Raw genomic sequence first — 14,746 nt, 5'->3', positions numbered from 1 at the left:
AAAGAAAGAAAGAAAGAAAGAAAGAAAGAAAGAAAGAAAGAAAGAAAGAAAGAAAGAGTAAGAGAAGAGACAGAAAAAGAGAGAAATCAGAGAGAAGAGAGAGAGAGAGAGAGAGAGAGAGAGAAAGAATGAAAAAGAAAAGAAAGTTTTGAAACTGTTCTAAGATCAAAAACAAGAAGACCGAAGGATCGAAACTTAGTTTTCTCCCCTCCCAAAAAATATTAATTGCTGCTAAATCTCAATGGAATTATTTACAATTACTGGATCAGCAAAAGAGACTGTAAACATTTTTTTCCTGCTCTTTCTGGTGTTTTTTTCCCCCTTTCTTTTTTTTTAAAGGTGGGACCCTTCTGCGTTTCGGAGGCGTTAAAAAGACAAACGTTGCCGGCAGAAACACGCAGGTGAAGCTCGCTTCCTCGGGAGGGACCAGAAATCCGAGCTCCTTGGAGATCGTTTTATACACACGCCAAGCGATTCCGGAAAGTGGGAAGCAGAGTTTGGGGAGCAGAGTTTGGGGGTTGCGTAAAGAGAGTTGTAGATTAGGCGGTCAAGAAGAAGGGAGGGAGGGAGAGTCGGGTCATGATGCAATGGAGACCCCCCAAAAAAGAGGGTCTTCTGGAATGGACCAGCAACCCAGCGTGATCCGTCTTATCGTATCTGGAGTTTTGTCTTAAGTTTTACAATGGAGCCCTGATATCTTCGGTCGGCTTTCACATTGTGGATGGGACTTCACTTCCCCCTTCCTCTTCATTTTTCCTCCTCCTCCTCCTCCTCCTTCCCTTTGGTTTTTTTATTTTTTATTTTGTTTTTATTTGGAAAAAAGAAGCATCCGTCCGTCCATACGAAGGAAAAAAAAAAAAGGATGGATGGTTTTCCTCCAAAAAACACGAGCCATTTCAACCCCGTTGGGACCCCTGCCCAGTTTTCAATTTCCACCCCCCAAAGGCCATTAGAAAGAAAACTAATTTGGATGCAATCTTGGCAAGCTTGAAGATGGGTGGACTACCACTCCCAGAATTCCCCACTGGCTGGGGAATCCTGGGAGTTGTAGTCCACCCATCGTCCACTTGTTACGGTTGAGAAACCTTGGTTTAATTGGAAGCTTGTTTGCCTCTTTGCTCGCTGCAGGAAACTAACTTTTAGAACAAAGCCGTCGTGGTTTGAATTTCAAAGCTTTTTTTCTCCCCACCGAGGAGGTTGCCTCCCTGCATTCTCCCCTGACCTTCATCTCCATCACTTAAGTCTCTGCAGCAGAGAAAAAAAATAATCCTTTCAAACTTCCAAAACTCGTCTTTTTCCAAAATTTTGGAAGCAAGCACGCTCCGAATCCAGAAAAGAATCTGATAAGGGGGCTGCGGGGAAGAAGGGGGGGTAAAAAAATAGGCAATTAATGTCAAACATTATCGACATTATTAGCAATGAATATTCAAAATTCCTCCACTTCCTTTTGTGAGGAGTTGAGGGGGAGAAATTTCCTTCTCTAGTTATTTGGGGGAAATTCCTCTTTGGCAACCGTCAACTTATCCTTTGAATAATCCGTCTCAGGGAGCTTAGAAAACTGGTCGGGAAACCTGCAGTTTTCTCAAACCTCTGGGACTACAATGCCCATCGACTCTGGCTAGCGTGGCTTAGGGTGAGGGAGACTCGGGGAGGCCTTTTGGTAGCATCTGGAGAGCGGGGGTTTGTTCCCCCTCTTTTGCAAGGGCCATCTGCGTGGTTGAGACGTACAAAGTTAGAGGTAGCTGAATTTTGGCTTGGACCGTTGACGTCAACCCAACCTTCCCCAATGCCTTCAAGAAGATGCTGTGAGTTGAAGAAAGTGGGGAGTGGGAAAGATGCTGTGAGGATGAGCCCCCCACCCAAAAAAGTGGCTGCCTTCCGATCTTGAATCCACCCGTCTCGAGTAAGTCCATCTCAAATCCATCCAAAAATCAATGTCCTACTTCTTCCCAAGTCTCCACGCTCCATCGTTCCACCGTTGACCAAGAAGGGACCTTCTTGAGGCAGGTCTCCCTCCCCTCCCCAACCTGGCATTCCTTGGTTGGACCTAAAGGAGAGAGAGGCATGGATTTCGCGCCGGAGAGGAGGCAGCAGGAGAAGAAGCTGTTCTGGTGGGACTCCATCCTTGAAGAAGCCTCGATGGCCAACGGGGTCAAGTCAACGAGGAAAGCAACCGATGGCCGGAAGAAGCCGTTTTGCTAGGAGATGGATGAGGAAGAAGAAGAGCAGAGAGAAGAAGGAAACGGGGGCCGTTGGAGAGAGGGCGACAAAGGTGAAGCGGAGATGGCTTCTACTTTGAACTCCAGACCTAGAGGGGAGACAAGAGAACGGAAGCTACCTTAGATCTTTGCTCTTCTTGGCTTTTCCACTGGATTACAGAGACTGGGAGGGAGTGGAGGCCAAGGACATGCAGGGAGGCCAGTCTAGCTGGGATCTTGTCTCCCAAATCCACCTCCTCCTTCCTTTCTGTCTTTCCCCAGAGGAGCATCCCCAGGCCAAAACCTTGCTGTCCATTGTCTCCCTCATCTCTTCTCCTCCAAAATCCATGGGTCTCCCCTTTTTAATTTTTTTTGCCCAAGATCCCAGCAGCCAGGCCTCCAAATGCAAGGACCATGTCAAGAGAAACCCCCTTGGCCTCCCTCTCAGGATGCCGAAAAGAGAGAACCAGGATGGCAGAGAACCAGCCATTGCTCAGGACACCTGGTTGAATTTACCCTGGGTGCAAGGAAGGTTCAAAAGTTGCTTGGTTTGGCCCGTTTTCCTTAAATAAACTAAGGTTTTTTTTGGGGGGGGGGCATTGAAATCCATCCGCATTTATTCTATCCACCTCAACTGTCATCCTGGCTAGGACTCGTGAAAGGGAAGAGAGATGGAGTCTTAATAACCTTTGGGCTTCCCGGCCGTCAGAAAATATTGCAAACAAACAAAAAAAAAAGAAACCCTGCACAAAATGGGTGGGTGGGATGCTAGACAGCCACCCCCCACCACCCCTGTGAGCAGAGTCCGGCCTCAAAGCCACCACGCTTCCCGAGAACTGCCTTGTGGAGCTCCTCACCCAGACTATGCCATGTGACCACAAACACAAACGCACACAGACACACAGGCCGACAAATACAGAGAGGAAACGAGACACAGGAGAGACCCACAACGATGACCACAATGACAACGATGACAACGAACCGGAGCAAGGAGGACAGAGAGAGAGAGAGAAAGACAAAGAGACAGAGAGAAAGAGATCGAGAGACAGAAAGAGATGGGGAGAGAGAGAGAGAAAGAGAAAGGAATAGATGGAGACAAGAGAGAGAGAGAGAGAGATGGAGAGAGAATAGAGACAGAGAGAAAGAGAAAGGGATAGATGGAGACAAGAGACACAGAGAGAGAGAGATGGAGAGAAAGAATAGAGACAGAGAGAAAGAGAAAGGAATAGATGGAGACAAGAGACAGAGAGAGAGAGAGATGGAGAGAAAGAATAGAGACAGAGAGAAAGAGAAAGGGATAGATGGAGACAAGAGACACAGAGAGAGAGAGATGGAGAGAAAGAATAGAGACAGAGAGAAAGAGAAAGGAATAGATGGAGACAAGAGACAGAGAGAGAGAGATGGAGAGAAAGAATAGAGACAGAGAGAGAGAAAGGAATAGATGGAGACAAGAGAGAGAGAGAGAGATGGAGAGAAAGAGAAAGAGATCAAGACACACACACACACACAGAGAGAAGGATAGAGACAAAAGAGAGAGAGAGAAAGAGAGAGAGAAAGGAATAGACGAGAGACAGAGAGAAAGATGGAGAGAAAGAATAGAGACAGAGAGAGAGAAAGAGAAAGGGGTAGATGGAGACAAAACTGGGGAAGACGGGTAGGGGGAGAAGAAATTGCAAGCTGAGCTCCCCCAGAATTGGGGTCCCTCCTTTGTCCCACCAAGGGGAGAAGGACCGTGTCCACCTTGAGAAGTTCCATCCCGGAGATGGTTGCAACCTGGTGGGTCCAAAACACGACCTTCTTTGCATTCTCCAATCCCGGGCCAGTGGGCCTTTCAACGTGGAATAGGAACTTGGTTTTAGCCATCCCACTTGCACAGAAATCAAGCTCACACCCTTCGCAGCTGTCCGGCCTTTAAACCAGAATCTTTGCTTCTGAAAAGACCCTTTTGAAGGCTGACTTTTTTGGGGGTGTCTCTTTCCCGCTTCTCTTTGAAATTGGCCGAGAAGCATTCAATCCGCTCACGGCAACAATTTACTCGGTCCATTCAATTTAGAAATTCCACCATTAGTGGCTTCTTTCTGGTCGTGGGAACCAGCAGGAATCTTTTTCCTGAGGGGCAAGCCCGTCTCTCCATGATCAAACAGCCTGAATTTGGAACGTAGGACCCCTGAATCCCCCACCCCAAAGGAGCTTGGTGGAGCAAAAGGCAGAAGAAGGAGGTGGCAGGGCTGGGAAGAGAGAGGCGGGCACGAAAAAGCTGCCGGAGATTTGCACGTATCGTCACAGAGCATCACAGAACCGATGTGTCAGAACAAATGAACTACCACACCCAGACGAGCAAAACACGGCACAGGTAAGAAAACGGCAGAAAAAGCACAGCCCGGGAGGGTGGACAGTGACAACAATGGCGTTCACACGGTGAGAAGACCTGAAGTGCAGAGGAAGGAAGGGGAGGGATGTTGGGTATAGATGTATACACACACATACATTATATATTTTTCAATATTTGACAGATGCAATTTACACCAAATTCATCTGCAAGGGGGAATCAAGCTGCCTTTGATTCTGCAAGGAGGTCAACTCGCCACAGGACAATTGCACCATTACATTGAATTATTTGAAAAAAAAATCTTAAAAAATTGTTTTTATTTTTGTCATTTAGGATTTGTTTTGTCCCTCCTTTGGCGTCCTTTCTTTATAGAGTCAATTCCAGTATTTATTTATTTTTATATATAAGCAAGTTTTCCCACGGCAAGTTGTCATAGAACTTCTGGGTGCATGTGTGTCGCAAGTTTTGCCTGCGTGCATGCTTTGTCAGGAGGCAGAGAGAGAGAGAGAAAGAAAGAGAACGAGAGAGAGGGGGAGAAAGAAAGAGAAAGAAAGAAAGAAAGAAAGAAAGAAAGAAAGAAAGAAAGAAAGAGAAAGAAAGAAGAAAGAAAGAAAAGAGAATGAGAGAAGAAAAAAGAGAGAGAGAGAGAGAGAGAAAAGAGAGAAGAGAGAGAAAAGAGAGAGAAAGAGAACGAGACTAAGAAAAGAAAGAGAGAGAAAAGAGAGAGTAAAAAGAGAGAGAAAGAGAGAAAGAAAGAGAAGAAAGAAAGAGAACAAAAGTAAGAAAAAGAGAGAAAGAGAGAGAAAGAGAGAGAATGAGAGTAAAAGAAAGAGAAAGAGAATGAGAGAGTAAAAGAAAGAGAGAGAGAGAGAGAGGAAACAGCACTTCACCAAACAAGAAACTACAAACCAGAAACTCACAGCACATCCAAAGAAATGCTATTTCGTCATGCAAAAAATAAGAAATAAAAATGTGCAACTCGGATTGACACGACACCGGATTTGGCCTTTCCAAACCAAAGGAGGAATAAGAGGAGGAGGAGGAGGAGGAGGAGGAAGGAGAAAAGGAGACAACCAACTTTTAGTTTGTGTTCATTCCACAAGATGCAACTTACAAGGGGGGCGGAGCTAGGTCTCCCGCGACAACGAAGGGTGGCTTAGCAACAGAGTCGTCTCAAGATATGATTGGCCCCCTGCCGAAGGGAGGGCGGGATTGCGGAGTTTTCGGACAGCAGAGAGAGAAAAGGGGGGGAATTTGGTTTTCTTCCTTTTTCTTTTTTTTATTTTTTAAAAAATGTCTTTTTGCTAGACAAAATTAATCATTCTCCAACCCCCTCTTTTTTTTTCTTTTTTAAAAAAAAGTTTCATTTTTTATTTCCGAACGAGATGATTTTTTTATTTTTTAAAAAATACATTGATCCAAAGAAAATGGCATTGCTACTTACACACTCAGGGAGACAAGACAGGAACATTTGAAGCTGACCATGTTGAACCGTCAGCCCCCCAATTTTTGGGGGTGGGTGGGTGGGAGGGGGGCACGGGGTCAATTTTGCAATGGGGTATATAAGGAAACCCCATCAGGTCAGAGTGTGTTACGCAAGTCTCCTCAAAAATATTTGCCAGCTCTACTGGAAGTCCTTGATTTACGTCAATGGGTGCCAGAATCTCCATCCTTAAGCAAGGTGGCTATTAAGCCGTTTTATGGTCATTTCTGCTGCAGTTGTTAAACAAAAACACTGCAGTTGTTAAATGGATCTGTCTTCCCCCATTGACTGTTGGTCGGGATGTTGCAACCGTCATAAATACATTTCCAAACGCCTAAATTTTGATCCTGTGACAGACGGGATGCCGCAGCGGTCATAAGGGTGAGGACTGCTCAAAAGTCACCTTTTTTTTTAGGGCTGTTGAAGCTCCAAACAGTCGCTAAAACATCTGGTTGAAGGAGAAGACACCCTCTAATTTTTTTTGGCTGACCTTTCAGTGACTTTTGAGGACCCTGCAGTTGCAAAATGAGGCCGCCGTTAAACGAGGACCTCTAATTATTCAAAAAAAAATATTTCTAGCTGCCCAACTCGGTTGGAGCTGCAACAGGGTGGAAATTATACACCCATAGAAGCACAACGCCAAGCCTGCCCCATTGCAAGTTTCAATCCTTTCCAGGACAAAATTATATTTCCTCCAGAAATTAAGAAGGGAAGGAGCCGGTTAAAGCAACCAGCAGAAAAAAACAACAACAACAGCCGAAGAAATTCCCAGAGATTTTTGACGGCAGGTGGAAACTGGGTGGCCTCACTTGGCTCGTCTTCCGCCCCGAGACATGCCAAGTCGGTTTTGAGAAACCAGCCCAGGTTCAGGAAGAGCCTTCAATACAGAACCTGTAAAGTCACCCGAGCCCTGGGTTCGAGTTTTCCGCAGCTGGTCGATCGGCCGAGGAACCCACCTGGCAGGCAGCGGGCTCAGTACGGCCGGTTGGCATCTTTGGGGCGTTTCAACTGAACCTTCAACCGTTTCATCCCAATCTGGAAGCCGTTCATGGCTTGGATGGCGGCTTGCGCGCTGGTGGGATTGTCAAAACTTACAAATCCTGCAGAAGAGAGAGAGGGGGGGGAGGGGAAGAAAGAGAAGGGCCAGGTGTCAACTCATAATTCTATTGTCAAGACTTTGACATACACCCCCATTCAACTCACAAGTCTCTAGCCGCATCTCTCGGAGTAAAAAAAAAATGGTTTATTAGGAGTGGCCATGTCGGCATTTCCTGGTTGCAGCCAACTCTGACACATCATTCATTTCCCTCTTGACCCTGGTCTTCCCCCACCCCGGATGTATATTCTCCAATGGGACGCATCCATAGCCAAGAGTCCCCAATCATGCTCTCTGGTAATAATCTTGCGCGCCAACAGCTTCGGCTGCCTAGCAATTATCTGAAGCATTTAAGGAATGCACTGCTTTCCCAACTCTCTTTCTGCTGGCAACTAAAAAGACCAAAGGAGTATTATTATTATTTTTAGTTGACATCTATGGTCTTTTTGAGTGCCAGTATGTCGCCTCTAATGAATCCTTTGAAGTTTTTTGAAAGTTTGGCTCGAGAATCATGATTTAATTAGAGCAGTTGGGAATCTACCATACTCCCCTTGCTTGTGTCCTTCATAGGATTAATCAAGAAACAGGTAGTCCTCGACTTATGACCATAATTGAGCCCCAAATTTTGGTTGCTAAGTGAAACATCGGTTAAGTGAATTTTGCCCCATTGTACGACCTCGCTTGTTAAGGGAATCACCGCAGCTGTTGAGTCCCACGGTTGTTAAGCAAATCCGCCTTCCCCACGGACTTTGCCTGTCAGAAGGTCGCAAAGGGAACAAAAGAAGACATTGCGACCGTCATAAATACAAGTTGGAGAAATCCACTCGATGGCCATTCCTTGGGACCAAGGAAGGTGGAGACGATGGAGACTTCTAGGCTCGAACCGCCCATCGGAGACCCAAGACGTTCCTTACCGAAGCATTTACTCTGATTGGTCGCTCGGTCGACGAAAACTTTGGCCGAAATGACGTTCCCAAAGGGGAGGAACATCTGTAAGATCTCCGAATCGGTGAATTCTTGCGGCAAGTGGTAGATGAAGATGTTGCAGCCTTCAGGACCTGCAAAAGAAAACCGAATCGTCGGGAAGGAGGAGGAGGAGGAGAAACGGATCGGCAAGAGCACAATATGAGGACGGCCGTCAGCTTTGGAAGCCATACTAGCACCAGACACTTCCACACTGCTACATTCTTGAGCCTGGGAAAGTGGGAGGGGGGAATTTCTTGGAGCGTATATGGTTAGACATAATAGCATTCTTTTTCTCAGTCAAGGTCATGTCGTTTCTGCACCTGGGTGAGGGGAAGTGTCAAGTTGGGCTGGATGGCGATTGGGGCATGTGATGCGATGAAGGGGTGCAGGGGGTGGATTTGTAAATTTTTTTACTTATTGCAAGAAAACCTGAAACTTTCAAATTCGGGATTCCCCAGATGTGCCTGTTTACTACTCAGATAAAAATAACTTTGGAGACGTTGTCTGTCTTGGAGTTATTGGTTGGTTTTTTTGGAACGCTGACAGATGGACGGTTGCAAAATATCCTCAGCTCAACACCAACCAACGCTTCGAGGAGGCTTTCGCAACCGGGTTGCGAAAATTGTCGTGACATTATTTTTTTGGGTTTGGCTCGCCTCTGTTTCTTTCCCTAAAACGCCAGATGTAACTTTGGTTAGAAGACCTTTAAAACAAACCAGGTTGTAGCTTCTGGTTGTTGTTTTTTGCTTGCAAGGGGAGGAAGTTGGCCTTCGGAGGGGCGGCTCAAGCTGTGCAAAAAAACCTCAACATTTCTGAATTTTGTGTCTGCGTGAGAGGCAGAAAAGCAGCAGGTAAAAGAGACGGAAATCTGGGGGGTGTGGTGCAACCATAGTTGCAGAAAAAAATACTATTGCTTGTACTAACTCCCCGCCCCTAGAGAAGTTTCGCAACTTGAAGAAGTGTGTGGACTTCAACTCCCAGAATCCCCTTAGCCAGCACGTTGACCAGGGAATTCTGGGAACTAAAACCCACACACCTCCAAGGTGCTGCGGTTGAGTGTTAAATTTAACTCTGCATTCATCTCTTTGCAAAAAAAAAAAAAAATCCAGATCTCCACCAGGGGGCAGCAAAACCTCCCCTTTGACTGCCCTCTAGTGGTTCCTGAGGGTATTACAGCCCCCAACGGGATCATCCCTGCTTCTTGTTTGCCACGGGCAGTTTGCGGCTGGGATGACCGCTGGCTTGATCTGGGAAGGAGGAAGAGGAGGAGCGGGAGGGACGTCCCAGACCCCAACCTTACCTTCTCTCTGCTGGGGGGGCGCCTGCTGGGTGATGATGGCAGCGGGCTGCTGGGGAAAGGCGGTGCTGACCAGTCCGTAGGCGGTGGGATAGGCAGCTGTGGGAGGAAGCGTGGGAAGGGGTCAGCTTTCGGAGGGGGAGGCATCTCCAGACCTGGAGGGGGGTGGGGGGGTTGAAGGGTGTACCTGGGTACCTGTCCTTACCTGTGTAATGTTGCATCCCGGCGTAGGCCTGTTGTAAGGGATCCACGGGGGCGGCCGAGCTCTGTGCTGTGGCATTGGGGGTGGCGGGAGAGGGGACGACAACACACACTTAAAAGAGAGTTGCGGTGGTTTCCACATGTCCGAGCACGCCCTCCCCTCCCCCGCCCCCACCACGAGCTTCGCCTTTTCTCTAAGCCCGGGCTTCTGAGCCTCACAGGTACACTACCTTCGAATAGGGAGGCTCGGACAGGTAGGGTTTAAGTTTCAAACTATGCCCACCGTTCTAAACTCGGCAATGTTTTCCTAGCCGAGATTGTGTCCTCCGTCGGCTTAAAAAATGCTAGGCCTTTTGAGCGGGGGGGGGTGGGATGGGCAGGGGTACCTGGGAAGGGGTGGACGCCGTTGGTGTAGAGGCCCTCGGAGGCCGGCTGCCCCGTGCTCTGCGTGGGGACGGGGCTGTAGCCATTGACGCTGAGGGTGGCCGGGATGGCAGAGACCGGGGTGGCCGTGATGGTGGGCGGGTGCTACTTCCTGCAAGGGGGGAGAGAGGGGAGAGAGAGAGAGAGACCCACTTGGGAGCTGCAGGGGGGGTCTCTTTCCCGCAGCTCCCAACCCAACCCAGGTCTGCAACGCATCCCGACGTGTGCTCTGCACCCGGCTCCCCTTTGCTCCACTCAACGCACCAAAGATCGAGAGCCCCCTACCCACTTCCCCAGGAGGTTTTGGGGGGGTGTCTGTTGCCCCGCCCCCCAGAGCAGAGCAAGGGACCAATGTTAGAAGTTTTGTGTGTGTGTGTGTGTGTGTGTGTGTGTGTGTCCATCCCCAGAATTGAGGAGCCTGGGGGATGGAGAGAGGAAGAGCTGGGCCAGGCGGAGCCCCTGCCCTCCTTACCTGAGGAGGGGGTGATGGGGGTGGCGATGAGCCCGTTGGGGGCCAGGGTGGCCATCTGTTGCATCTGCACGGCCGCCATGGGGTTGAGGTAGGCCGAGTGAGCGGCGACCAAGGCGGCTTGCTGGTGCATCAGCTGTGGACGGCAGAGGGGAGTCTCAAGGGGGGGTCCCCTCCCATTTCCTTGCCCCCTCCCCATACACACACAGGGCCCTTCCGGGATCCCCAGAGCCAGGCTGGCGGCCGAGCTCAGCCCCCACTGGTGTTTCCGCCCTGCCCCACACCTGGGAGAATGGGGTTTTTTTGGGGAGCAGGAGGGCCCTCATCCCGCTTACTGCCTGAGTGTAGGCGCTGTATGCTCCAAACTGCAGTGCGATGGGACTGAACATGCCGAGCTGGTTGGCCACCTGCTGCATCCTCCGGAGACCCCGCTCCTTCTCCGTGTCTGCGAATTTCACCACCAGGCTGGAAGAGGCGCCCTGGGGGAGGGGGGGAGCAGATGGGGGGGGGAGGTTGAGAAGCGGTGGGCAGGAGAGACCCCAAGCTGGGCTCTGGAAGGTGGGGAGTCTGCCTTCCTTCCTTCCTTCCCTTTCCTTCTTTCCTCTATTTCTTATTTTCCTTCTTTCCTCCCTCCCTTCTTCCTCCTTTCCTTCCATCCTTCCTTCCATCCATCTATCCATCCATCCATCCTTCCTTCCTTCTAATCTTCCTCCCTTCTCTCTCTCCTCCCTTCCTATCTCCTTCCTTCCTTCCCTTTTTTTCCTTCCTCTATTTTTTATTTTCCTTCTTTCCTCCCTCCCTTCTTCCTTCCTTCTTTCTTTCCTCCTTCTCTTCCTTTCTTCCCTTTCCTTCTTTCCTCTATTTCTTATTTTCCTTCTTTCCTCCCTCCCTCCCTTCTTCCTTCCTTCCTTCCTTCCTTCTTTCCTCCCTCCCTTTCTTTCCTTTCCTTCTTTCCTCTATTTCTTATTTTCCTTTTTCCTTCCTCCCTCCCTCCCTCCCTCCCTCCAATGATGGGCTATATTTGGGGTTCAGAAGCTGCAATGGAGCGCTCTGGCCACAGGAGGGCAGCAGAGCCCACCGGGAGGAAAACCTCCCTGGCTTTCCGCAGCCCGCAGCGTTTTCCAACTCCAAACCAGCTGAAGCGTCTCTCAGAAAAAGCAGCCGGCGGACTCACCGGCAACGTGCGGCTCCCGTGCAACGTGCTGATGGCGGCCTGGGCCTCTGCATGCATTTGGAACTTCACAAAGGCGCAGCCTGACGGAGAAGAACAGGAGGGAAGGGAAACGAATCCCAAAAGGAGAGAGGTTTTGGTTTCGCAAAGCCGGAAAGAAAAGGAACCTCCTCCTCGACTTTTCCCACCCGTGTTTTTCAACCTTGGTGGCTGAAAGAGGAGGGGTGGACTTCCAATCCCAGAATCCCCAGCCACCAAGCATGGAATTCTGGGGGCTGAAGTCCACCCATCTTCAAATTCCAAGGTTGACAGACACTCCTTTACATCCAGCGGTGGGATTCAACCGGTTCACACCGGTTCACCTGACCCGGTTGTTAAACTGTTGGCTGGCCCCATGCAGCTCATTTTGTCTCCCAGGTAAGTGCAAGGAGGCCTGCTAGGCCCCAAACAGGGCTCAGGGGTGTGTGGCGTGGCCCTCCGTGGCCCGTTTTTGCTCCCAGGGGGGTGCAGGAGGCCGAGTGCCGCCTGTCACCCCCCTGACTTGCCCACCCAGCCAGTCATTAGGGCAGAGAACCGGTTGTTAAATTATTTCAACCCCACCACTGTTTTCATCCCTGGTTCCACCTGGAAACAGGGGCAGAGGAGAGGGGGCCCCTGAGCAGCGGGCATCGCCCATGCCAGCTCACCTTTGCTGGTGCCATCTGGACCTCGGAGTACCGTGCATTCATCGATGGTCCCGAAAGTCTCAAACATCTTCCGAACATCTTCGTCTGTCTGCTGTTTTCCCAGCATTCCTACAAAGAGTTTCCTGTCTTCTGGTAGACATAAAGAGGCAGGAAGTGGCTCAAAAAGTTAAAAAAACAAAAAGCGGGGGTGGGGGGGGGGCAAACTCCCTTTTGCAAAATCAGACTGGCCCTCTGACCCTTCGGCAGAGCCGCAGGCCAACCTTTCAGCTGGGAATTTCGGGGTGTGAAACATAAAATAAAAATAAAATAGAAAAGAATCCAGACTTTGCAGAATCATCTCGAAGCTTAGAACTGCAGAAATCAAAGATTAAAATCTGTGGATAAATGCAGAACCCCAATTAAAGGGTTGGGCCTGTCCATACCCCCCCCCCAACCCCCTCCCCCCCCAAAAAAAGAAAACACAGAGAAGGAAATCATACCTCCCCTACTTTCACTGTCTGCAGGTTTCACCTGAATTGGTCGGTTCATCTGAAAGAATCAGAAATGAATTTTAAGGCCAGAATGTCAGGGGCTTTTGGGGTTGCAAACGATCCATTGGGAACGGGCCTCAAAAGCAACTATTGAAGAGAGCGGACCTGAACAATTGCGTCCTGTTCTTTTTTTGTTTTCTTGCCTTCGTGGTAGCTGCTTTCCCCCGCCCCCGTTTCATTTTTAGAAGCTAAAATAGACACAAAAGACTACAAGGACCACCCCAAATTGTTCCTTTCTGGAGGCTTTGAACCACACTCTTCAACATTTCCAACACCAGCTGGCTGGTTAGTTGAGGGCATCTCTGCCACCCAAAACTATTGTTCATGCTAATCATTTATTTATTTTAACATTTAGGCTTTTAGTATGCGATAAGCTGCCCCAAGTTGTTAGACAGTGTGAGACAGCAGTGAATCAATTTAATAAATAATAAAATGGAATAAAAAAATGGAATGGAGTAGAATAGAATAGAATCCAAACCAGCCTATTCTATTCTAAGCATAGAATAGAATAACAGAATAGAATAATAATAACAGAATAGAATAGAATAACAAAGGATAGAATAGAATAACATAATAAAATCGAATAATAATAACATAACAGAATAAAATAATAATAGAATAGAATAATAATAATAAAATAAAATAATAACATAATAGAATAGAATAGAATAAGAAAGAATAGTCATTTAAATTTAAATTGGTAAATGTAATAGCAATGTCCTTTTTAAGCAGAGATTGGACAACGCTTTGTCTGAAGTGGTGTAAGGCTTCTGGCCTAAGGAGGGAGTTGGACTAGAAGACCTCCAAGGCCCCTTCCAGCTCCTATTCTATTCTATTCTATTCTATTCTATTCTATTCTATTCTATTCTATTCTATTCTATTCTATTCTATTCTATTCTATTTTCTATTCTATTCTATTTTCTATTCCATTCCATTATTATTATTCTATTCTTCTTCTACTATCCTTTTCCAGCTCTGTCATTCTGTTATTCATACTACAGAGTATTCTATAGTCATGAAGAAAACACAAGACAGTATAGTCCTTTCAATAAAATACAGATATAAAGGCCCCCTTTGGTTTTTCTTTTTTTTAAAAAGTTTACTTTAATCCCTACCAATCCTGAAAATGCCTGGGTCCCCCTTGAGCTTGGAGGGTGGCAATTTTTTTTTTTTTTTGCAAAAACCTCCATCCAAACTCCGAAGGACACGTCGTCGTTCAACTCCTGTTACCAGATGTGCAAAATCTTCCTAGCCTCCTCCTTCAACCAGGAGAGGATGCCCCCAAAAACACCCTCCTGCCTATCACAGCCCAAGAGGCAGGGATGGCGGATGGGGTTGCCATGGCACCCGAGGCCTGTATCTTTCTCCGCCTCCAGTTGCCAAGTTATGTCCTGTTGCCACAGCAACCGTAGCAGCTAAAGGGACCAGTGTGGTTTCTCCTTGCCTTGCCTTGCCTTTCCCTCCCTGGATAGCATTAGCATCGTGATGATTATTCTTCCAGAGAAATAGCAAGCTTATTTAATTGTGTGTGTGTGTGTGTGTGTGTATGTGTGTGTGTTTTAAAATCTCCTTGCTCTTTCTTTCTGCTTGCAGATTTGACAGTGGTTATAAAAACTCAGTGCGATGCAAAGGAGAGAAAAGAGAGAGAAATCCATTTGCTTTCATCTGCTTTTTAAACATAATATCTGCCTTAATATCATTCATATATGATAATATGATAATAAACACGAAGGCAAGGCCAGGAGGAAAAAAAACTCGAAGAAAGCTTGCCTTGTTTTGTCTTTTTAAAAAGTACAGAGTTACGCTTGCTTTATTCTGATTTGTTTTGCATGCAACAACAACAAACAACAACAGCAACAAAGATAAGTCTGAGTTTGCAAATAGAAGGAGCCACGAA

General features: G+C 47.7%; 1 protein-coding gene across 4 annotated transcripts in view; it reads right to left on the bottom strand.

Annotated features, from left to right (window-relative positions):
• Positions 1-93: 93 nt before the first annotated feature.
• Positions 94-14,746, bottom strand: part of CELF3 (CUGBP Elav-like family member 3) — a 29,283-nt gene continuing 14,630 nt past the window's right edge. The window contains exons 3-14 of one of the 4 annotated variants that reach the window (XR_015745318.1): positions 12,799-12,847; positions 12,320-12,448; positions 11,637-11,716; positions 10,798-10,941; positions 10,466-10,598; positions 9,957-10,105; positions 9,575-9,640; positions 9,373-9,468; positions 8,021-8,164; positions 6,967-7,110; positions 5,606-5,719; positions 94-2,308 (exon numbers count right to left, since the gene is read on the bottom strand). Coding sequence is in view for 3 of the 4 variants with exons in the window: in XM_087943287.1 (XP_087799413.1) it covers positions 6,983-7,110; positions 8,021-8,164; positions 9,373-9,468; positions 9,575-9,640; positions 9,957-10,098; positions 10,446-10,598; positions 10,798-10,941; positions 11,637-11,716; positions 12,320-12,448; positions 12,799-12,847 (1,131 nt within the window). In the remaining variant the exon portion in view is untranslated. Of the gene's footprint in view, positions 2,309-5,605; positions 5,720-6,966; positions 7,111-8,020; positions 8,165-9,372; positions 9,469-9,574; positions 9,683-9,956; positions 10,106-10,445; positions 10,599-10,797; positions 10,942-11,636; positions 11,717-12,319; positions 12,449-12,798; positions 12,848-14,746 lie in introns of those variants that run through there. The other 3 variants (XM_087943287.1, XM_087943285.1, XM_087943286.1) reach the window with 3 other exon arrangements.

The sequence above is a fragment of the Notechis scutatus genome, chromosome 14, assembly GCF_049901735.1.
Source record: "Notechis scutatus isolate UNSWTSFEM ecotype Mainland chromosome 14, rNotScu1.2, whole genome shotgun sequence".
In the NCBI taxonomy this organism is placed as follows: Eukaryota; Metazoa; Chordata; class Lepidosauria; order Squamata; family Elapidae; genus Notechis; species Notechis scutatus.
Note: the sequence above shows the minus strand (reverse complement) of the source record. Positions and strands in the feature narration are given on the sequence as shown.